At 35.0% G+C, this 23,624-nt stretch overlaps 2 protein-coding genes across 2 annotated transcripts; one reads left to right on the top strand and one right to left on the bottom strand.

The window, feature by feature from the left end:
* Positions 1-1,210: 1,210 nt before the first annotated feature.
* On the top strand, positions 1,211-2,932 carry LOC111994204 (uncharacterized). Its single transcript, XM_024026078.2, has 2 exons — positions 1,211-1,364; positions 1,549-2,932. The coding sequence occupies exons 1-2, from the start codon at positions 1,311-1,313 to the stop codon at positions 2,305-2,307; spliced, it is 813 nt and encodes a 270-aa protein (XP_023881846.2). The 5' UTR covers positions 1,211-1,310; the 3' UTR covers positions 2,308-2,932.
* A 2,461-nt stretch (positions 2,933-5,393) lies between these two features.
* LOC111994202 (DNA ligase 1) lies at positions 5,394-18,698 on the bottom strand. Its single transcript, XM_065762193.1, has 17 exons — positions 17,786-18,698; positions 16,407-16,523; positions 14,715-14,817; positions 14,478-14,593; positions 13,208-13,438; positions 13,025-13,119; positions 12,385-12,472; positions 11,049-11,180; positions 9,056-9,168; positions 8,600-8,701; positions 8,435-8,496; positions 8,130-8,201; positions 7,901-7,974; positions 7,604-7,660; positions 6,169-6,246; positions 5,998-6,075; positions 5,394-5,824 (listed from the first exon to the last, which is right to left on the bottom strand). The coding sequence occupies exons 1-17, from the start codon at positions 18,593-18,595 to the stop codon at positions 5,756-5,758; spliced, it is 2,397 nt and encodes a 798-aa protein (XP_065618265.1). The 5' UTR covers positions 18,596-18,698; the 3' UTR covers positions 5,394-5,755.
* Between the last annotated feature and the right edge of the window lie 4,926 nt (positions 18,699-23,624).

The following is a 23,624-nucleotide window of genomic DNA, read 5'->3' as shown; positions in this document are numbered from 1 at the left end:
TGATGCAAGGAAGGAAGGAGGGAAGAAGAAGAAAGCTGAAGAGGGGATTGAAATCTTATAGAGGTATGTGGCCTAGGTTTGAGAAGATCATCAACCTAAGAGACCAAGAGAAATGTCTATCTATTTCATTAAGTTATTCAATTAAACCAACACATAGCAACAACAATTTCATCCAACAAGTGTATTTTTCAATATATTACATATCTTATTAATGAAAATTTTTTTATATAGTAAATAGTAGCTCTAATTGTTTGATATCAAAAATTATTGATTAGCCGGTCTTAGTCATACAAATTTTTATCAAAGATTTCAACTCTTCTTATTATAACATTAATAAGTGTATTATTCCACGGAACTAAGGATCGACATATGAGAGAAAGAAACATTTTCACGACTCTACCACCCAATTTTGGCCGCATCTTCTCCCATTTCATCTGTTTCCAATTTTTCCTAAGGAAGCAAACAAAACATTTTGAATATTTGATGTGCTTATGGTGATATACTATTTAGTCATGGAAAAAGGCTATTAGAAGACACTCTTGTGATTAGGTTGAACGTTCTCTCCTTTACTTAGCAAAAAAATAAAAAATAAAAATAAAAAGAATTTTCCCTCCTTTAACCTAATACATAAGTGTCTTGTTCTGACCGCAAAACCATTAATATAAAAAACCATCGTTATAAGTTCAAATTTATTGTACTCATTAAAAAAATTAGAACAATTCTGAGATAATATTTTACTAATTGTGTTTAATAATATTATTTAAAGTGGCAAAACCCACAAGAACCTCTCTCTTTGTCAAATCAAGGTCATTATAATTATATATATAGAAACTTAAAGAAAGAAAAAAATTACATTTTTATATCATTTTTACTCTTACATAGTTTGGTTTCTATCAATAATAACATTATTTGTAATACCCTATTTTTTGGAAGTGTTTGGTAAAAGTAAATAAGGAAGCCGTTTTCATACTCCCCCGCTTTTGTCGCTGATAAACGATTCCCCGCGCTAGTTGGTATATAGAAACATAGACTCGGTAAAAAACACTGTGACTCTCTCTGTCTCTGTATAGGATGTTAGAAATTGGCTTGCTAGGCTTTTGGCCTTTTATGCTTTTGTCCAACCCCTAGCAAGAAAAGCATAGTAGAGAACAAACACAAAACAGTAACACCCATGTACTTATTATAAGAGGTAGAAGAGCCACTCAAAAAAACCCCACATCCCCCTTTCCCAGTTTCCCTCTCTCTCTCTCTCTCTCTCTCTCTCTTTGAGAACAACTTGGTTCAATTTTTTCTGTCTAATTATAGGGAAGATGGACAACCAGCGTAGTCCTCTTCTCAACTTGGTTTACTACTGCCAAGGGAAGGTAAGAGGTTTCTTCTATGCAATGATATTTTGTAGAATTATTAGTTAACTATGTTTTGGTTTTATGCTGTGGAAAACAAAAAATTAGCTATTTCTTACTAGAGCTTAAAAATGCATAATGGGGTCTCTTGCTTTGCTATATGAGAGCTAATTTTTTCTGGGTATTCTCTGTTTTGATCATGCAGACCATGGAAGAGCTAAGACATTCCCTTTTGTTCACTACTCTGGAGCTTGAACAAACGAAGTTGGCAGTTCAAGAGGAGCTTAGAAAGAGAGATGATCAATTACTTCATCTCAAAGATCTGCTTGACAAAACCATCAGAGAAAAAGATGAAGCGCAAGAGAAATGTCATAGACTGCTCCTTGAGAAGCTGTTAATCCAACAACACCAACACCAACACCAACAACAGGCAGCTCCTCTCTCAGGAATTTCCAGCATTGAAGATGAACCCAGAAGAGGAATTGACTCCAACAATGGCTTCTCATCCTCAGATTGTGAGGAGAGCATTGTTTCCTCTCCAATTGTTGACCCAACTCCACCACCCCAATTGCCTGCTCCATCACAATCATCACTAGAGCTAGTGCCTGAGAAGCCATTACCTGAAAAAGGTAAGCTTTTGCAGGCAGTGATGAAAGCTGGTCCACTTCTTCAAACTCTACTTCTCGCTGGACCACTTCCTCAGTGGAGACACCCACCACCACCACTTGAAACCTTTGAAATTCCTCCTGTGACCATTCCTTCAGCAACAGCACCACCACCACCACCACCACCGCCACCACCACACCTCCTCCACCAAGACTCTTTGTTCAACATTAATGGTTGCAATTCTCTCACCAACTGTGGAAGAGTCAATAGAAAAAGGGTTCTTTATGAAGGCTCTGATTCCCTACAGAGACCAAATACCAAAGGCTTGTTCTGCACTGACTACAAATTTAAACAGTAATCCCCATATTTATCATTATAATTTTTAGAATTTAATACTACTATAGTATAGGCTACTGAGCAGATTAAATTGCAAGTTGGGTATGTGACTGATCTAGCATTTTGTACAGAAGTTTGTTCTAGACAAAAGAACCTATCCCAAGGTTTTTTTTTTTTTTTTTTTTTTTAACTCGCTGAAGAGAAGAGAAAGAGCTTAATGTTCTAGGCTACTTTCTACCGGGTATTTCGGGTGGAGATTTTTGTCTCTTTTTTTTTTTTCTTCACATTTTTAGTTTTTACCCCTATGATGTGAAAGGGGGTTTGATTTCTCTAATGTTGCTGTGTGATTAAAATTGTAACTCTGATAGTATAGCTCAGCACGCGCCTCTGTGTGTGTGTGTTTGTGTGTGTGAGTGAGTGAGTGAGAGACAGAACAGAGAGAGATAGGGATTACTACATGAAACATTTAAAGCTGATGGGTGTGGAGTTGTTAAGGTTTGAGAAGAAGGGATAGGTATGGTTAACAACCAGAAGGTGTTAGAGAGAGCCTTGCTTCTCGGGGTTTGAGTGGAACCCACAAATCAGAATCAGGATCTACCACTTTGGTGTGATGTATGATTTTATTAATGCAAAGTATAGTTTGATTATTATTGGAGTCTTTACCTCTAATCTTTTGTTTCTTAATATCAACAATATCTTCTTCTTCTTCTCTGTTTATTTATTTATGACTATTTCACTAAAGCCTCTTTTGTCTCTCTGTCTGCCTCCACTCACTTTGTTTATGCTTTTTCTTTTTTTTAATAATGGAGCTAAAATTGTCTATCATTAGCTTAATCTATCCCTCTTTCCCGAGTTAAGCAAATAATGGTTCAGATATCCAAGTAGCAAATGAAATTGCAGTACTATTGGACAAACTACAATGAATGGGCAATTTACTAATATAAACCTTTTGAATTGCGAATGAAAGCAAAAGGGCGTGGTCTTCAATTCACAAATCACAAGTCTACATAGACAGATTTCATTAATTGGGTCTCCACCTTTAGATGTCCAAATCATGGAATTTCAACTAAGAGCAAAATGTTATATTCACTAGACATGTATAAACAAAAATTACTCAAATTTTGCTTCTTTGTGCTTAAATCTCGATTCACACATCTACAAAGACAAAATTCATTTATCGGTCTTGACCTCCAGCTATCCAAATCAATTTGCCTGTTCTACTACGAGCAAAATTACTCGCTTATTCTCCAATTTTGCTTTCTTGGGCGTAATTCACAATCCACACTTTTTTCTTCTTTTTTTTTTTCTTTTTTTTAGTTGGAACCTGACCAAGCGAGGGCCCTTTGGACCCAACCCTGGTAAGTAAACCACTTCACAATTCACACCTTACGGAGTACGCACATTTACAGGTCTTCACCTTCAGCTGTCACATGGACCTTGCAATTCAATTCTCTCTGGCCCATGAAAATAATAAATCCTTTCATACAGTATCAAGATCAATTCAATGACACAGATGCATCAATTTGCCGTTTCTAATAGGATACCCACAACCGATAATGAAGCTGAAGGCTTGTTGGAAATTGTTCACAGATAACAGTTATCATTTATTTGATTCTTAAAAAATAAAAATAAAAATAGTTTATAGTTTAGACATGTTTTAATATTCAGTTTTTTGAAAACTATAACTCAAAATAGGCGTTTTTTATTAATTCCCAGAACGAAAATGATGACTTCTCAAACTTTATTGTTTTCAGTTTATATAGGGGAAAAAAACATACTTGTGAATTTTGCATTTGTTCTTTTTTTTTTCTTTTTTTTTTTTTTTTTTTCCTTTGAAATCAGTGGTTCAAAACCATTTTCTGAAAACATAACCAAATAGACTAATAAATCATCCAAGTGCGCCAAAAAAAGAACCCTATGCAAATTTTTGATTCAAGGATAACAACATTTTTTTTAAATAGTTTCAATATGTTACAAACCCAACAACTCTCAAATCAATTAAGCTACAAGTCTTGGTAATAACAGCAATTATTTGATGAAAAATTGGAATGGATCCGCAGCCATAAACCCACAAAAAGGAATAATCGGATATAAAAAAAAGAGGGAACAAACAAGGATTGAATCTCTAACCGAATTCACAAAGTGACATTGAATTGTAGAGGCGATAAGAATGTTAGGCACAAAACCAAAAAACAAAAAATAAGCGAGCGGTGTGTTTGTGTAGTCCACACGGCACAGAGGAGAAGAGGATGATCAATGTAAAAGTTTTCTTTGGTTAGGATCGAGACTGCTTGACCAAAGACCATAGGATTAGGATTGGGGGGTTCATTTCATTGAAAAAGAATTAGACAAGACCTCCCAACTCAACTCAACTCTCTCTCTCTCTCTCTCTCTCTGCACATGGCAAACGTCCCCATCAACTTAGCTCATCATTAGCACTGACTTGTACATGTATCTTGAGTAACCTTACTGGCGATTTGGAGGTTTGAAAAGGAAAGCCACCACAGAGACATGGACGTCTAACATTCTAGGCCTAGCCCATAGAAGGATTGGACCAACTCTACACACACTTAGACCAAACATTTTTTGACAAAATTCCCTTTGTTCCAGAACCTTTTTTTGATTGAGCTGGCAATGGCAACTAAAATGCTTTGTAAACCCACACAAAGACCCAAAACGGAATCAGAAGGATAACACAAAGTCTATTATCTCATGCAAATTGGTACTCCCACAATTATAAAGATGGCCATGTGACTTCCTGTCAACTTAGACCATGCCTATATTTTATTTTATTTTTTTCTCGTGTATAATTATAACATTACTGGGTATCCAATTTATGATTGGTTGCTAAAAAAACTAATAAAGACAGATCAGTTATACAAACATATCAGAACATTCTTCTTTGAAAGCTTTCACTTTAATCATCTCATATGCTTGATTTCAAAACCAGATATCCTTCTTAAGCCTCGTAATCTAATAATGGTACACAACATGTTTGACGCACATAATGTTAACCCCCCCACACCCCCCCCCCCCCCCCCCAAAAAAAAAAAAGGTTCAACCCACGTGTAATCAGGTATTGTAACTATTATCAGCTTAAAAACATAATGTCTGGAAATATACTCAATGCAATACAAAATCATTGTATTGCCTGATATTTTATGTACAAACTGTGATTGTGTGATAGCACATACAGGAAAATTTTTCTACATTACAGGGCAGTTAATTCTGCAACTGCAGATACAGGAATAATTGTTAGAATTCATAGCGAATCCATATCATGAAATTTTTTGGTGTAGATAACATCATAGCCTAACTCCTCTATGATGCATACTACAGTGATAAGGCACTCACCAATTGGGTTGTATGGTTGAATGCCAAAAATTTGCATTAATATTATACTCACATTGGCTGCATTGACAAAGCTGCTGTTCTTTTACACAGGAAACATCTCCACAAATTGCTGTTCCTCAATCATCTTCATCATCATCTTGATCATTGGGATGATTGTGCTTTTGAGAATTATACATCTCAGCCACCTAAAAATACAAAACTAAATTTTTTTAAAAAAATACTAAAAGAATAAACAAAATACATGGAGTTCAAACAAAAGAGTGGAGAAGAAGTAATTTAGAATTCCTCTTCACATTTTTAATTTATTTCCCTCTTTATTCTGTAATCCTGTAATGAAATAATAAAGATTGTTGCTCACCTGCTCAGCCGATGTGGACTCCTCTGGTTTCTTATCTTCACGGACACGCATCAGCCGAGGAAATCGAAGAGAAATGCCCTTTTCAAAAACAAATGAAATTAGATGATGAACAAAGCAGCTTATAGATTGTGTTTATTATAAAAATAAGTCAATTTCATATATCCAATCAACCTTATCTGGATCCACTATGCCAACTGCAGCACGATGAACAGGGCTAATGGTCAAGTCTGCAGCTTTCACCTCCCAGACCTGGAAGACAATCACACAACATATGCATGAAAAGGAGCTGCACGTTTGTGAGTTTACAACAATCATCCAAATTATCACTGGTGTAATTATTCTTCAATTTTTTGGCATTTTTTTTAAACCCAAATTAAAATACAGAAGTTATTTCTAATTTTTATTTTCGTTAATTTTTTTCTTTATCATCAGAATTCTCAACAACCAAATGGAGGCTAAAAGAAAAGGGAAAAAAAAATAATGATAACCCAACAGTATCCAGAACAGATAAAGCAAATTAAACAATTGTCACTGTTTTAAACAATGATTTGAAGTTTTGAACTCCCAACTTTTGTTGTCAATAGAGCAGTCAACAACAGTTATCTGGGCAAAAGTACTGTATCTAAAATGTGCAGTATGTATGTAATACTCTAATCCCCTAGAGAATTACTACACACACAAAGAAATGAAAATACAATAATAACTTGCACAGATTCATGTATCGATCCTCAATGTCTCCAGTATTGGTAAAGACTAAAGATACTGCAGGAGAGGGGGAAAGGCCAAAAGCTAACAAGGATAATAGAAAATAGAATTCTACCAATTTGTAAACATACAGAGTTCTCACATTATTTGAGAACATTTGAAAACCTTTCTTGGTTTTTTAATACTCGTGTATTAGAGAACTTTGGTATTCCCATTACAAGGATTTGATAGTTGCCACTCATGATGTATCAAATCCAAAACCTGTTCATTTTGTGATATATAGGTGCTGAGAATATCTCTATAGATGATGGGAATTTTAGAATCCCTAGGGTGTCAACAATACCAGTCCAGGTCTTGCTCACTCAGTCCATAAGACAGGATCCAGGGGCAGTCATAAAAACTGTCATTTATATGGAAGGAAAGTTCCATATGAAATCACTAATTTCATCATATAGAATACAGCACATTACGTGTCTATTTGGCATCCGCTTATAAGCTCAGCTTTTAGTTTTTAGCTTTTATGTACAACTTTTTAAAACTGCCCTTTTTCCCGCCTTTTTCACTTTTTTAAATTCTTTCAAAGTACAAGTATACTTTAGCACACTTTCAAAAAGTTTTTAGCAAAAAACTAGCTAAGTTATTCTCAAACGGACACATACATGTGACTTAAGAAGCTCATTTGCAACTTATGAAAACAAGATGGAAAGCAAAAACATTAAGACAGGAAACAAGGAATATTCACAATAAACAAACGTAGCAATAGCATACAACAATAATGATGTGAACTGAGAAGACTCAAGAAGCTCAATTTGCAAGTTTTGAGAAAAAGATGGGAAACAAAAGCAAAAGAAAAGGAGTTAAAAGGAATATTCACAATAAACCAAAAAGATAAAATTGTTACCTCAGCGGGTTCAAACCATACATCTGGATTCATTGAATCTGCATACCGGTAGTATGACTGGAATTTAAAAGAATGTTAGATTTTTTTTTTTTTTTAATTTTAAAAATTTTAAAAACTAGAAGTATTATAAACTTTATTCAAAATAGAGGAAATCTGTAATAGAATTCCTCTTAAAGAATTGCAAGCTAAATGAGAAGAATGTTAGAACTTGAAAGTAGCAAGTAAAATTATACCAGGAGCACTAACTATAAACAACCCTTTAGAGGGAACATCAGAAGGAAAGAAACAAGCGCAGACCTTTGGTTCAGGAATCACTTTAGAAGTGAGATTGGTAGAACATTTTTCAAGCACTTCTTCAGAAAACCCAGTGCCTGCCAATCACATTCCAATATTAGACCAGATGAAAATAATTAGGTAAAAACACTCAAAAGTGAGTGACCAGCTGCAAAATCACTTCTTCTTCTTTTTTATAGGTAATCAGAGAAATATTATTAATGAAAATAGTAAGGATACATATTTGACTCACCTATTTTACAAATGCTTTGAAATTCTTCATTATTGCTGTCATAACAAGCAAGGAGAAAGGCACCATACAATCCTAACGAGAAACAGTATATCACCATCAATGAAAAATAGGCTTGAACTTAAGATTAGGGCACTGACAGAAGAGGAAAAGAAAGATAGCACAGACTATACAACATGCAGAAAGAAACATTATATGTAATTGTCAATTTAACCCTGGGTTTGGTTACTAGAAGCGCAAAAAAAAAAAAAAAAAAAACACATGCTTGCATGTACTTTTTCAACTAAAAATGCGTCTTTTTCAGTTACCTGTACGCTTCCCACGGCCATAGAAAGCAGCAATAGGTACCAAATCTAGCGAGTCCCCTAAACTGCAGAGCACAGCCAATAAATAAAAAGAAAATCATAAGTCATGGTTAAAATATGGATAAGAAGCTGATATGTAATCTTTCTTCATGTAATTTTACTCCTTACTTATCCATGTAATCTTTCTTCAATTTTAGCCAGTTAAGTGACCGCTTTGCAGGCTCATATGTAGCATCTTTAGTCAATGTTTTGATAATTAAACCCTCACAACTGCAAAACAAGATTAATTAGTAACGTAATAAGAGTAGTAGTTCAATTTTTAAAAAACCATCTTACTGAGAAGGCAAGTGATCAGGCTAAGGAGACTGTGCCTATTAAACATCCTGAGAGTAAAATTTATTCAGACTTTTTTTTTTTTTTTTTTGATAAGAAAAATGATTCAAGACATTAATGCCAGCAATTTATGTCTATGTAACCAGGAGGATATTCATTAGGGAAACGTATTTGCATTCAAGTTGCTATATTGATGTGATTTAATGGAAAAATAACACATCAACAACCTTGAATAATATCACCTTATGAATTCATGTCCCACCATGCCCAACCAAATTATGAAAGGGATACCTTGCATTAACTGCACAGTCTTGAAATTTCTGTATTTCATCTAAATCATTTGAAGTTATTGCAGTCGCAAACTGAAAAAATCCAGCTTCTTCCTCAAAAGAGCCATATAGATGCTGCAAAAATTGACAGGCCCAGAGGTATGATTATATTATCATGCTCTGACTCAGATGCATTGCATAAATGCAGACGCGGAAAATTAACAACAATAACACATAAAAATCAGATCTCCCCAGTTGAAATAATGCCGTTCCTGCAATGGATATGTTTAGTCAAAGGACCATCATTTAAAAAACTAAAAGATTGTATTTACATAACAATCTAATAGAAACATCAAACCACCAGGGCATCATCCTCCAAAACTCCGTAAAACCACTCAAGTAACTTTACTCTCCTATCTCTCCCCAATCATCGGTGCTCTGTTACTGCTCAATAACCTTGTTGAGTACAACTGATTCTTTAAGTTAATCATCAGATTAACTACATTATTATTGAGATCCTCAACTATGATGCTTGGACTTGGGAACAGGTGTCAGGTGCATGTATGTGTTTAGTCCCTAAGATATGTGGCCAAAACGTATGGTATTGATAGAACACGCCATATACATATGAAGCAAATATATGATTACTAAATTTGTACAGAGAAAAGGATCACAAAGAGAAGTATCTGTAGTATTAGGCAAAGATCAGACACCACACACACCTGTGTCATGTTATGTTAACACAGGTATGACTGCAAATTGAAGGGTCCAAGCAACTTAGATCCTCATAGTCCAACCATTGCTGTCAACAACCATTTATGGGGTAAAAGATAGGCAACACCATTCCCACGCCACTATTAACTTCTCATGCTCCATATTGAGTGCATGAAAATTAACACATACATGGAAAGTGGATCATGACAAGCCAAAATGTAAGTGCCAATATGATTTACAAGAAAATCACTAACAATAACTGGGAGAAAAAACTGTTAATATCAAAGTTTGGATGGTATCTTCCTAATGAAGTTGCTTATACAATTGCTGTGTCATGCCAACTACATTAATAACGTGTTGTAAACTCATGGATAGAATTCACCCTTGAAAACCGGCCTACAAGGAGAGGGTGCCCAAGAGCTTATAAACACATGTTTAAGTTTACACTTAAGCAATGTGGGACACTAGAATCATAACATACCACCACGCTCTCTAGCCGATGTCCACGACGACTCACTCTAGCGACATTGACCCAATGGTAGCCCTTCCTCTTTTGGTGACTCCACTCACCTATCAATTATTTTAATCTAGCCCCTAGGTCGCCCACTTCGGGATCCGACCACAAAGCCGCAACTCATTTGATCCCATATTCAATGAGTTACACCTAATTACTCGGGGTGTTGGTTGGCTCTGATACCAAATACTGGAAACCCATGGATAGAACTCACTCTTGAAAACCGACTTATAAGGGGACAGTGCGCAAGAGCTTATAAACACATGTTTAAACTTACACTTAAGTAATGTGAGATACTAAGATCATAACATAATGGTGCACTAGATGCCACATATTGCATGGCAAAAGTATAGAAAACCATGAAGTGACCTCCAATATCATAAATGCTGAACTAGAGGTGAGGGCTCCACTATGTCATCTATGGAAGAATTGTAACAATTTGATGGTGAATCAAGAGCAAGATTCCAACAGACATGATTCAACTAGGTATTCAAACCAGACTGATAACTTTATGACATACAATAGACCATTAAAATGTTCATGGTGGACTTCATCAGTTATATTTTTGTCACATGTGATAAATAATTATGATGCATGAGTTGAGCAGTCACATGATGAATTGGCAACCATTCATGAAGAAAGGGGAATCACACAAATTGTCAGCAGAATAAAGTACCAACTTTGACATCAGGACAAACACCAAATATAGATAATACTATTAAATACTAGAGGGAAAACATGTGCGCAATAAAAAGCACTAAATAAGCAAAAATGAAAAAGGTCATACCTCCCTACGAACTTTAAGTTCCTCCTGAAGAAGCGGTTGGCCATTAAGATATAACATATCAAAAGCAAATATGCAAACATCAACCTTGATATCACTCACATCCACATTTTTACGAGCTCGAGTGCTGAGGGTCTGTCATAATATACATTTATAAGAATACCACTCAGCTCAACAAAGCCTATTGACAACTACTAGGAGCCATGGGTTAACAAATAGATATTTTCACCAAAAAAAGAAAATAAATCAATCAAAAGTGCTCTTCAAAAGGTTTTAATTATTTTTTCCCTTGAGAATGATGGAAAAGTATAACAGGTAAATAGATGGCCCTGACCAATAGGATAAGGCACATATAGCAAGATGAATATTTTATATGATAAAGCCAAGGCTAACTGGCTAATCCCTATGCAAATATAAAAAGTTTTGTGAGACCAAAAATTAACCAAGAAATCAAGAAAACCATAAGAATTTTTATTACTTTCTCATGAAAATTCCGATGAAGTAGAATGAAAGATATACCAGTCCTAGCATTATCTTAAGCATCTTTTTTTTTCTTTTTCTTTTTTTGCATCATTCATTATGAACTTCCATATATTATAGTCGATGTATGAAACTAGCCAACGTTTCTAAGAATAAAATCAGCATATAAGTTATAACACTGTCGTCTAGGACTTTATTTTATGACATCTCCCTAAAATTTTTTTTTTTTATGGCGTGGAACCTCACCAAGGCAAGGCCCTTGGGACCCAGCCCTGGGGAGTAAACCACATATACATGACCCCACTGGCCCCCCTATCTCCTCCCTAAAACTGAAATTTTTGATCTTGCAGAAACTCAATACTTGTGGCAGGACCCACTACCATGCAACATAGTTTAATAGGAATATAAAAGTCCGAAAGAATAAAACAACATGAACTGATGTAAATGTGGTTGTTGCTTCAATATGCTTGGGACATTAATGAACAAATGAAATGCCACACATCTTATCAATATGTAATAACATAAAAACAAATTCAGGGCAGGGTCCAAGATAGGGTCAATGTGCCACTGCCTTTAAAAAAATTATACGCATTCCCCTTTATTCAATGTTCTGACTTCTTCCTGTGCTGTTTAACCCAAAATAAAAATGAGTTCCTAACTTTTCCTCTCACTTGGACCACTTTGTAGACATCTTTCATATATTTTTTCAATTATAAAAGATTTTTTTATGGGTTTGAAGTATTTGTTTCCATTTTGAACTCTGACAGGGTATTGAGACTGAATTCCTGATTAATGCTGAATCATTGCATCTATAAAGAATGATATAGGAACACATCAGTTAAATATGAAGACACTTTACCTGGAAGGGAAGAATAATCTGTTTTTCACGGTTATAAGCAACAAGTTCACAATCCAGAACAAATGATCTAACAGATGACTTCTTTAACCTGCATACTGATGGTAAACATTAGCAACTATAAGGATAACAAACTGTCTACTAATCAACTGAAGTACTAATTTAACATGCAAACAAGCAGTGAACACCACTTACTCTAACACATAAATTGACTACCAATACAAATGTTATACCCAAGGCTAGCACGTGACATATTGCGAAGAATGGAACTCAATGATGATAAAGTGATAAGAGCAAAAATGATTGGACATTCTATTGGTAACCACAGGATCTAGTGACATAACATTGTGAAGAAAGGAACTAAATGTCATAAAGTAATAAAAAAAAAAAAAAAAAAAAGATATTAAGTGGAATTGTAGCCTTAGGCTACAACCAAGTTTGTAGCTAAACTTTATCCTAAATAAAAATGTTTTGACATTTTACTCGTAAATTCAGGATCTATTTTTCACTTATGAAAGTTTATCCACAAACAGAGAAATGAGAAACCTGCTCATAATTTGATATTTTATGCAGATTTCTATAGATACAATTAAAACATACATTCAATATAACAGAGGAAATATCACATATAACAGAAATCTACCTTGAAACTGCAATGACAACATCAGGAAACTTTCCAGTGTTCCGTTCAGCATTTCGACTGTATATCTCAACTGAACCATTATCCATGTAATGTATCTGTGCCAAATAAAGTAAGTTATTGCACATGACATATACCTTTAACAGTACAAAGTTGGTGGTTAGTTGTTGGACTAGGTCGTATCACCTGGGCACGTTCTCCATCATACTTATATTCACAGGTAAACTCAGAATCCTGGAATTTACGTACAATCTCCTGTACCGTCTTAGTTGGCTTTGCTAGCATAGGTCCAACTGGGACACCAGGTGTAAAGTTACATGTCTTTGGGAGATTCCACACACCACCACTAAGAAGTGCAGGGACTATTTTATCATAGACAGGAAGTAGAGAGTATGCTTGTTTAACAATCTTCACAGCCTGATGCAAGCACAACCATAAAATCTAACTAAATGAGAACATTAAAGCAAAAAAATACTTATGCAAAGTCAACCAAAATGGCATAATATTTACATCCACTAAAAGTACTTGTAAAATCTAACAAACTCAGTCAAAAACTAAATCTGACAGCAACAAGGAACAGGTAAAAAAAAGAATAAATAAAACAAGGGGGGGAGTTTATCAGTGATATAGAACCACCCTTTTTCTAGCACCTAACAAGAGGGCTATAAGGCAATTGGTCATTGCTCACAATACAAATGAGCTTCACATGACAAGATAACAGATGTTGCCTCCTTTTATTGGTAATTACATCTACAGCCGGGAAGTCTTGAACCCACAACCTCACCCATGTTGGAGAAGATTTTGTTGGAACTAGAGTCTATTGGCACTAGCAGATTTCGCCCATTACCTCATGATCTTGACAACATTCTGTTTCTTTCTAGAACTTACGAGATGTTGGACCTTTCACCAGACCACATTCTCAGACCCTGAGAAGAACTCACTGTACCATAGACTTGGGGACTATCTACCGGGAACCTCCTAAGCTCTTTGCCAACTATTTTCCTATTTCCCTACAACATTGACAAAATATTGGTGCACCACCACTAATGAGATATTATTTCAGGACTTCTTAACCACAATTAAGTACAACTAGTACACATGAACTCAAAACAAATATTTGTATTTTGTTAGTATTTATTTCTAACTCCATGTCAAAAAAATCACATACTTTCCACTTAAATATAATGGCACGGAATACAATGCTATGACCTACCACCAACCTGACCCCAAATGCATACTGCCATGAGATACAGAATAGTTAAAGTGATAGAATCAGTTTAACATCATAAAAACTGTCAAGAGACATGGACGCTTCAAACTCAAGTGTTATCCCTACAAGGTGATGCCTTTTCTAGAACATTTACCTTAGGTAAACATATACACAAAAGGCTTTCCACAGTGTCAGAATACCTGACATACTGCAGCATGTTTCCAGACCTAAAGGACAGAAACTCACCTCTTCTAAAGGAGACTGGATGTTTGGAGGTGGTGTAGAATCTTTTTGGGTATGTACAGCAGCTTGACCCAATGCAGCTAATAGAGTCTGCTCTGCCAATCCAATACGCAACTTTGAAAAAAAAAAAAAAAAAAAAATCACAAAAGCTTTAAAAAGAAGAAAGGAGTCAACAAGTTTTTTTTGATAAGTAAAGAAAGGAGTCAACAAGTTGATATCTGATAAATGTCCGATTTGCAACCTGAAGTAGACGAATTAGATATTGAGGCTCACAATCGGTGGCAGCAACAAGTAGTCCCTTGATGTGGTTTTTTTTCTTCTCTTGACTATCCTTCCCAGATTCCTTTCAAAAGTTCAACATAAGAACAAGTTAATTACAAAAGGAGTACTTTCTAAAACCAATTTTTAACCCCGCTACAGAGTTCCCACACCTCCCCAAATATTAGAGTCCTGAACATTGCCAAACAAACAACAGTGCCTCTAGATTATATTGCACAGGGTATATCCTAATTATCTCACCATAATTCTCTGTTTTAGGATGTGTAAGCCATAACATGGATCACAAACTTGAGAAATCCAATAATTCAACATTTTTTGCTCTTTCTAAAGTCAGCCACAGAGGAAAAGTCAAAATCCTGTAGCAAGTTGTCCGCCGCGGGCGGGGGGTGGGATGCGTGATGTTGGGGTAAATAGCATTAAATAATAGAAGAAACCCACAACAAAAGGCTCAACATTTCAAACAACACAGCTAAGAAGGATGGTGGCAATTTTTAGAAAAGGATGAAAAATAAAAATAAAGCACTGAAGTGGAGAATACGGTAGCACAGGTGCTAATATATAGAACCAAACTCAATATGGTAGGACAACCCAAACCAACTATCACAACATATATATTCTATATTCTAAATCGAAATATTAATTATACCTACAACCAATAGACACATGAATACTTAAAATAAATTTAAAATACCAATAAGCTATAGCTCCACTGGCACTTCTCCCATAATAATTGGTTGGAAGGTGAGGTTGTGGGTTAATAATTAAAAAACATAAGCTTAAAGATTGAGAATTGATATAACTTGGAGGTGGTGGGCACATTTTTAAAGAACGACCTTTATAGCCCTGACTACCAAAAATTGGCACCAAAATCTACAAAATTCCTAAAATAAGTTTTTTTTTTTTTTTTTTTTAAGCAAAAGTAAAATTCCTAAAAGAAGTTAAATGAATCCTATCCCTAGTTATAAATCAGTTTCAAATCAATTTCAATGTCAAGACATCTTCAATGCACTAAACACATAGCAATATTCACATTTGTGTCCTTTCCAGTTTAAACTCAGATTCTTCTTGTATCCTGCCAAAAGAAAATATACCCTTTGAGCTAACCGCAGGGCACTGCAAGTTCTCTGTTGTGTGAGTCAAATGCCCTGAAAGAACTAAAAAACTCCACCCCTGATAATAATCCTTATCCAAGACAGTCTACTGAATGAGGATTATCATGAATTCATGATCTATTGGGTCCTGCTTTGCAAACCATAATACAAACCTTAAAATAAAGATTTTCTGGGATCAGCTTTTGCCACCCCTAATGATAATAAATAAAATACTAAGAAAGCATGAAGCCTCATTATGAAAAACATGCTCACAGTCTCCAATTTTGACTTTGGTTGATTCCAAGTATAATCAGTCTTCTGAAACAAGGATAAACCCATTTTCTGAAGCAGTATATTATTGACATCTTCAACAGAAAACCCTAAATTGCATTCACAAATGCTTCACAAATACAAAAGCAAAAGTAAGATATAATTTATTTGAGAAAGGTTATGACTATGAGAGAACAATTCTCATAATACATCAATCCATGGACAAACAATAGAAGTCTAATTCAAAATAATTAGAATTATGAATTTAACTTTGGAAAAGGAGATATTGTACCTTAGCAATGAGCTGGAATGTATTAAAAACCTTGGTAACAGTTAAGGCATCAGGTTTGCGCATCATAGATTGAGATGAACGGCTTGCTTTCGCAACAAGACCCAAGTCTCCCAAAACCTAACAATTTGAACAAAACAAAATAAAGTAAACTTCAAAAAGAAGGCAAAAAGAACTCTGAAGTCATAGATACCAATAAATCCAAAAATAGGAGTGGACTCACAAAATAAAACAGAACAGATTTGGGATTCTATCAAAATGAGGTTTCTAACCAGCTGGATTTGACAGATGAGGCAGATTGCAATGTGAACAATGTTTACCCATACAAAGGCAGATCTTGTGAAACTTTTATTAATTTCCACACTGACTGGACATAAACAGACAAGCTATTTGTCTGTAGCCTGAATTCATATAATCTGTTAACCTCCATATCACCACCTGACCAAACTAAGTAAAATTTAGACTTAAATCATAAAACAGATACTGAGTCCAGAAGTCTAGCATCAAAAGAACAGTTCTGCCAGAACTTCAAGCCCATTTGGTCATTTTTGCATATTACTTTCCTTGTCCTCAATAACTTTTTGCCTTCTCTATTGTTATTTTCTTATTTCCTACTTATCAATATATATATATACACACACACATATAGTTCTTATTTCCAGCCCTCCTTTTCATTTTGTTTTCAAGAACCCACCAAATGCATTTTCCATGTTTTCTATTTACTTAAAAACCACATTCAAGCAGGCAATTCAAAACTGACATAACACTCACATTGCCAGGCAATCAGCAACCAGAAAGTCGAAGCCCTCCAATATAATTGTTAATCTCAATATTCTTGGACACCCCCCCCCCCACCCCACCCCCAAAAAAAGGAGAAGAACTATATGTAGTTATCAACTAAGTCGAGCAGGACTGTGAACTCTGATCCTAGATAAACAAAACAACACGGGCAACCATAATTCTTGATAAAATACCCCCCCCCCACCACACTTCAGCTTAAATTCCAACCATGGGTTAGATTCCAACCCCCCCCCCCCCCACCCCACCCCCAAAAAAAGGAGAAGAACTATATGTAGTTATCAACTAAGTCGAGCAGGACTGTGAACTCTGATCCTAGATAAACAAAACAACACGGGCAACCATAATTCTTGATAAAATAACCCCCCCCCCACCACACTTCAGCTTAAATTCCAACCATGGGTTAGATTCCTACATTTTTTGCAATCTTTTCTCTTCCTACAATCATAAAATCAGCATCCACTTTTTTTCATTCATATCTCTTGCTACATTTCATCGGCAATTCAATCCTTTCATCTATGCACACACCTACACTTTATCATACAGCTACGTAACCAAAATACTAACCGATAAAACAAATGTACCTGGTATTGCTTTTTAACCTGCACCTCAGTCCTCCCAAATGCCTCGGCAAGCGCCTTAATTATGGAAGCATCCCCAATTCCAAGCTCCAACCCTTCGTGCGCCGGGGCAATCCTATTGGCCGAAAGATACACAATCGGCACAAGGTCATCTGGGGATGTAACCATCACAGTCCTCAGCATATTGCACACAATATCCGTAATCAAAATCCGCCCCGACTCGTTCGAAATCATGTCGAAAACCAAACACAGAAACATGAACGGAACACGCTCGCCCTCGCCCCAACTCGCCACCGATCTCGGATCGAAATCTCCAGCTTTCTTCTCCTTCAGTTCCGGCATTTTGCTCTTCAATTGCGCAACCCTCTCCTCCACGCTGATCGCCTTCGTCTTCTTCTCCGACCCAGACAATTTAGGATCTTGAACACAGTTTCCGTTCTCTTTAACTTGCTTGGTCCCGCTAGATGCTTCGGGTTTCGCGTCGGAAACGGCGTTACCGGGCGGCGAAGAATTGGGGATTTTGGCGGTTTTGGGGTTTTGGGGAGGGTTGGAATCTAGGGTTTTGCGCTTATTGGGAGAAGAAGATTGGGGCTTTTTCTTGGAGGCGGCGGCGCGTGCGTTGGACATGAGTGCGTCGAAAGCGGAAGGGGGCTTCGACATTGTGAGGTTAGGGTTTTTGGAAGAGAAGGGTTTTGTGGAGACGAGAAAGGAAGAGAGGGTTTTGAGAGCTGAGCGAGAGCGAGATAGTGAGAGTGAGAGTGAGAGTGAAGGGCGGTGGTAGTAGTAGCATGAACGTAGTGAGACTGAGAGCATAGATTGAGACCAGAGAGAGAGAGAGTGTGGTGTAGCGGTTTTGTTAAGAAACGAAGCCAACAAATTTAGGGGAAATATGCATTGGCGGGAAGATTGCACTTGTGGGGCTTGTGGCCTGTGGGAGTATTAAAGGATTTTTATTTTTTAAATGTTTGAGTTTTTTTTTTTTTTTAAGTATTATTATTACAATAAATATTATTGAATGTCCTAAGAATATTAGTTTATGAATTATTTTTAAATAAATTTTAGAAGAAAAGAGTAATTGATATTTTTAACAATTTTTTATATTTTTCATTAAAATGAAATTAAAAACTTTTTAAATTTTTTTATTAACAAATGCCGTAAAGGTTAGAACATTTATTAATCAGATCCTATTATTATTATTACCATATTGGAGTTGAAACCAATAAGTTTCTTAAGTCAAAAGCGATCAATATTTAAACTTAAAATTGAGGGAATTCAATTCACATTCTGAAATTAAGATTAGACACCATAATTTGTCAATTCTTTTTTATTGATTTAATTCACGATTCAACTCATAATATGATTCAAGATGATATAAAGTTTAACATCACATTGTAGATTTCAGTTCACTCAATTGATAAAATTTTTTATGATCGAATAAAATATTTAGGTTTCAAATCACAGGATACCTAAAAACCAAAACTAGTATCTACTCATAAGGGATAAATATCATGGTGTATTTTAATATAAAATAATAAAAAAAATTTTATTCTTACTATATTTAGGGTTTTTTTGGATATAACTTATTTTGCTGAAACTGAAAATTGAAAACACTGTAGCAAAATAATTTTTAAATGTGTAAATAGTGTCATGGGACTCATTTTTAATGAAAAAGTTGCTGAGAAGTGAAGTTTGTGGATCCCGTGAACAGTACACGGGACCTACTGATGTGATGAAAAGTGGCTGAAAAGTCAAAAATATACGGCTACTGTTCATGAACAGTAGCTGTTTGTCCCCCTGAAACGCATGCAACAGCCAAAAAAAAAAAAAATGCAAACACAAAACGCAACAGCCGAATCCAAGCAGATACTTACTATGGAATAATATACCAATCAAAGAGTTACACAAATATTAATATCTCATTAATCCCATAATCTTTCTAATTTATTTATCATTATGTTATAATTATAACTTTTATGCATTCTATGTGGGGAGTATTATTACTATTTTGAGGGAGTCTAGAAAGCCTTGTAGGCACAAACAAATACATATGGATTAAGAAAATCATGTATAGAGTGCTTATGGTTTTTTTTTATGTAAAGTATTGTCAGGGACGGTTTTTGCGCATAGCCACGTGTCTTTCATTGGAGGTGTGACTTTACTAGGTCCGGATTTGTTTTGGAGAGTTCAACCCAGAACTCAACATTGGGCCGCTTAGACCAATGGCTTCCAGTGTATTTTTAAGCCTACAAAATAGATAAAATCCAAAATCTTAGAATCATGATAATGGTTGAAATAAATAAATAATATGCTTAGCATGATAGTTTTGATTAGATGGTGAGTTGATGCGTTATTATTATGTATATTAAGTGATGTCCAATGTTAGAAAATAATTAATTATGTGTCAAATATCCAACAATGGGATGAGTCCAATAGTCCATGTCTAGTTGTGGTTCATGGTTCATGTTCAACATAATAAGGTATGTAATGGTCCATGTCCAAATAATATATGTCCAGTGGTAGTTCATGTCTAAATAATATATGTGCAACGGTGGTAAATCGATTTATTATTATGTATGTTCATTAATGAAGTATTAGTGAGATCATGTTCATTAAACAGTGAGATGGTATTAAAATAACTTGCATCCAGTGGTAAAATAATAATGAATTAACATATACTTAATGATGTAATTTCAAAGATGGAGAAAGATTGACTTATCTTCACAGTCTATAGCTCCAGCCGTAGAACAACACTTAATATTTTGTAGCTCCAGTCGTATCATATCAGTGGACTTAACATTTCAACAACCGTTATATTTGAAAGGGAAAAATGGGTGCAACTGGAGGGAGAGAGAGCATGTCCAGTTGTGTGCATCGGTTGGTTAAGTTTATCCCCTTAATCATGCATTTAAATGATTTTTCCCATGTAATGCTCTTTTAGTTTTTAGTCAAGTATGAGTGATGTTGCCTTCCATGATAATGACTTTTAATTTCACAAGTTTGTGCCTTTCACAAGAATAGCTTTAAGTATTAGAAATGTATGTCTTCAATGAGAATGACTTTAATATGAAGTCTTTGTGCCTTTTAAGAGAAAGACCTTAGCATTGATGTTCATATGCCTTCCATGAGAAAGGGCTTTTGTAATGTGTTATTGGAAGAATGTTTGATATATTTTAAGATGCGTGGAGGTGGTAAGAAGCATATATATTTTGTGAGATATGGTGTTTGTAATATGTATAAAATTATATGTAGATACTTTGTTGGACATGGATCTTGTATATATATACTTTGTGAGACATGGAATTTAAAGGTATATGAAAAGTATGTATGGGTATTTTGTGGGGGATGTATTTGTAAAATATATGGAAGTATGAGATAGATAATATGAAGGTTAAATGTAGTAAAGGCTGTTGCTAGGGTTGTTTTTTTTATTATGACATTGATTGTGTTGCTTTCTAAGAAAGGAGATTTTGTATGAAAAATAAAGAATAAGATGGCGATGTGTTTTTGGGCAGCAAAATGATAAAGTTTCAGAATATTAAAGCGTGGGAGATATAGATAGTATGTAATGGTGTGGTCTAAGAAGAGATATTTTTGTAAGGGAGATGGAGAAGTATAGAAGAGTTTAGAAATATATGCAGCAAGGTGAAGTTTCAGAATATTGGGGATAAGAGAGAGGATCCCTCATGGTGTGTGGCTTGGTCCTCTTTATATAGAGCCAAGCATGTAACTAGATCAGAACTAGTTGAAGGGAAATTCAGCAAATAAGGAAAAGTCTTTGACTAAGTAAGTGGTCTTATTAGTGGGTTTTTATTTTTTAGCCAAAAGAAGAAAATTAGAGACCTAATGGTGCTGGAGTTGCTGTTGCAGCTATCAATCATAGTTGTCACAATTGGCTGATGACATCTTTTGCTTAGAGGATAGTACTTGACATTAAATTCATGATTTAGCTAAAGATGGTAAGATAATCTTTATGAGATCCTTCTATTTCTGGTACCACAGCTAGAGCTCTTGCAGCTTTTGTAGAAGTCGTTTCTGCTTCTGCTGGAGCTGTTTGCAACTTCTGTTGGAGTTGCTGTTGGTATTTTTTGCTAAGTTTCCTCTTTTGGAAAATTATGTGTTTAGTCTATATATAATTTTGGTAAGTAATAGACTAGTTAGTTGATATTTGATGAAGTTTTAGAGATGTAATTATGGTCTTTTTGTATTTTAACCAAATCTTGGAGAGTAAGGAGAGCATTTAATGCTAGATATGAGATATTAATATATATTTAGTCATGTGCTTGGAATTGATTTAGACGATAATAATATAATTTATATGAAATACTACAATCACATTTTTAAACTTATATTATATGATGAACGTTAATTTTTATGTAAAGAGCATGGAGAGTTTTATCATTTTAAATGTTATGTGATATGAGAGACTTACCAAATGTTACTTATTGCACACTCACCCATCAGAGTTCAGAGAATTGGGGAAGACATGCCAAGCAACATGCTTTCCTTTATCAACTTTGAACCATTAGAGCTTTACTGAACATACTTCTTGGCCCTCCAAACCATGACTCCCAAAATTCTCCCAATGAGACTCATGAGCTTGGATCATGAGCCAAAAAAATAAGATGATGTGCTATGAGCTTGAACCATGGGCTTTGACACATTTTTGTGTAAATTTGGGTTGTTTTGGTCTTTAGAAGATATTTTCCCAAAATCTATGATAGTGTTGATGTGGTATGCGTCGCCAATGAAATGAAGTCATGTGGTGTGAAAAATTTGTCATCAACAAGTATTTTGTGGGCAAAAAAAAGGTGCTTCTTTGGTAGAAAGGTTTGAGCTTAACCACTTGTTCAAAGTTGTTCAAATAAAATGGATTATTTCTTTCAACTTTTGGTTATGCTTGTGAATATTGTCTCTTTCAGCTTTTGACTCTACTTATTTCACAAGCATAATCAAAATAGAAGCAACTATAAACACCCTGTTGTATAACTTGAACCCATATTCCTCTATCACAACAATACAAGTGGCCCAATACCAAAAGTCTAACCAAATGGAACATAAAGGCTCAAGTGATTTTCAAAATGAACTAGCCTTGTATACAAGGCCTCGAGGCAACATATGCAAGGTTGTCCTATGCATACGCACTATTTGGTTGGTAGAGCTACTTATGGACTTTTTTTCCTAAAATTATAATGCAAAACCCAATCCCACATCGAGTGATGGGTTTTGCACATATATTTCCACCTATAAAAGTCCATATTAACCCCTATTGGGGATTATAAGCAAAATTTATATTTAAAAAATTCACTACAAATGTGAAGATAAAAAAGTGAAGGAACTTCTTTATTTTTAGCTTATTTTGTTAACATTTCAAATCAACCAAAACTTCCCTTAGATTGTTTGTCCACTAGTCAACTATTTTTTCTAATTCCTTTTGTATTATGTTTGGCCAATTTTTTCTGCCTTATGGATTGAATGGAATGGTCAAGCCTCAAGAGTCTGTCTTTGTGTTAAGGTAAGTTTTCATTTTATTTCTTGTTTATTTTTCTACTTTTTATCTATTTTTTCCCAAATTTGTTTGTTTTGTTTTAATTTAGTTGACTAATAGTAAGGCAGTAACATATTAAGATAAGAGATGTATTTTTTATTTCTTTTTCTAAATTACGGTAGAAGTTTATGTCTTGGCCACCTTATCTCCATGAGTCTACCTAAGAGCATGAGTATCTCCAGCGATCTTTCCAAATTTTTGTACTATTTGGACAGTGAACGATTATATTTACCTTTTACTTATCTACTTTTTTAAATACATTTTTCAAAAGATTCTTTATATTTTTCCTATTCTATT

This window comes from Quercus suber, unplaced genomic scaffold, assembly GCF_002906115.3.
Source record: "Quercus suber isolate HL8 unplaced genomic scaffold, Cork oak 2.0 scaffold_447, whole genome shotgun sequence".
In the NCBI taxonomy this organism is placed as follows: domain Eukaryota; kingdom Viridiplantae; phylum Streptophyta; class Magnoliopsida; order Fagales; family Fagaceae; genus Quercus; species Quercus suber.
Note: the sequence above shows the minus strand (reverse complement) of the source record. Positions and strands in the feature narration are given on the sequence as shown.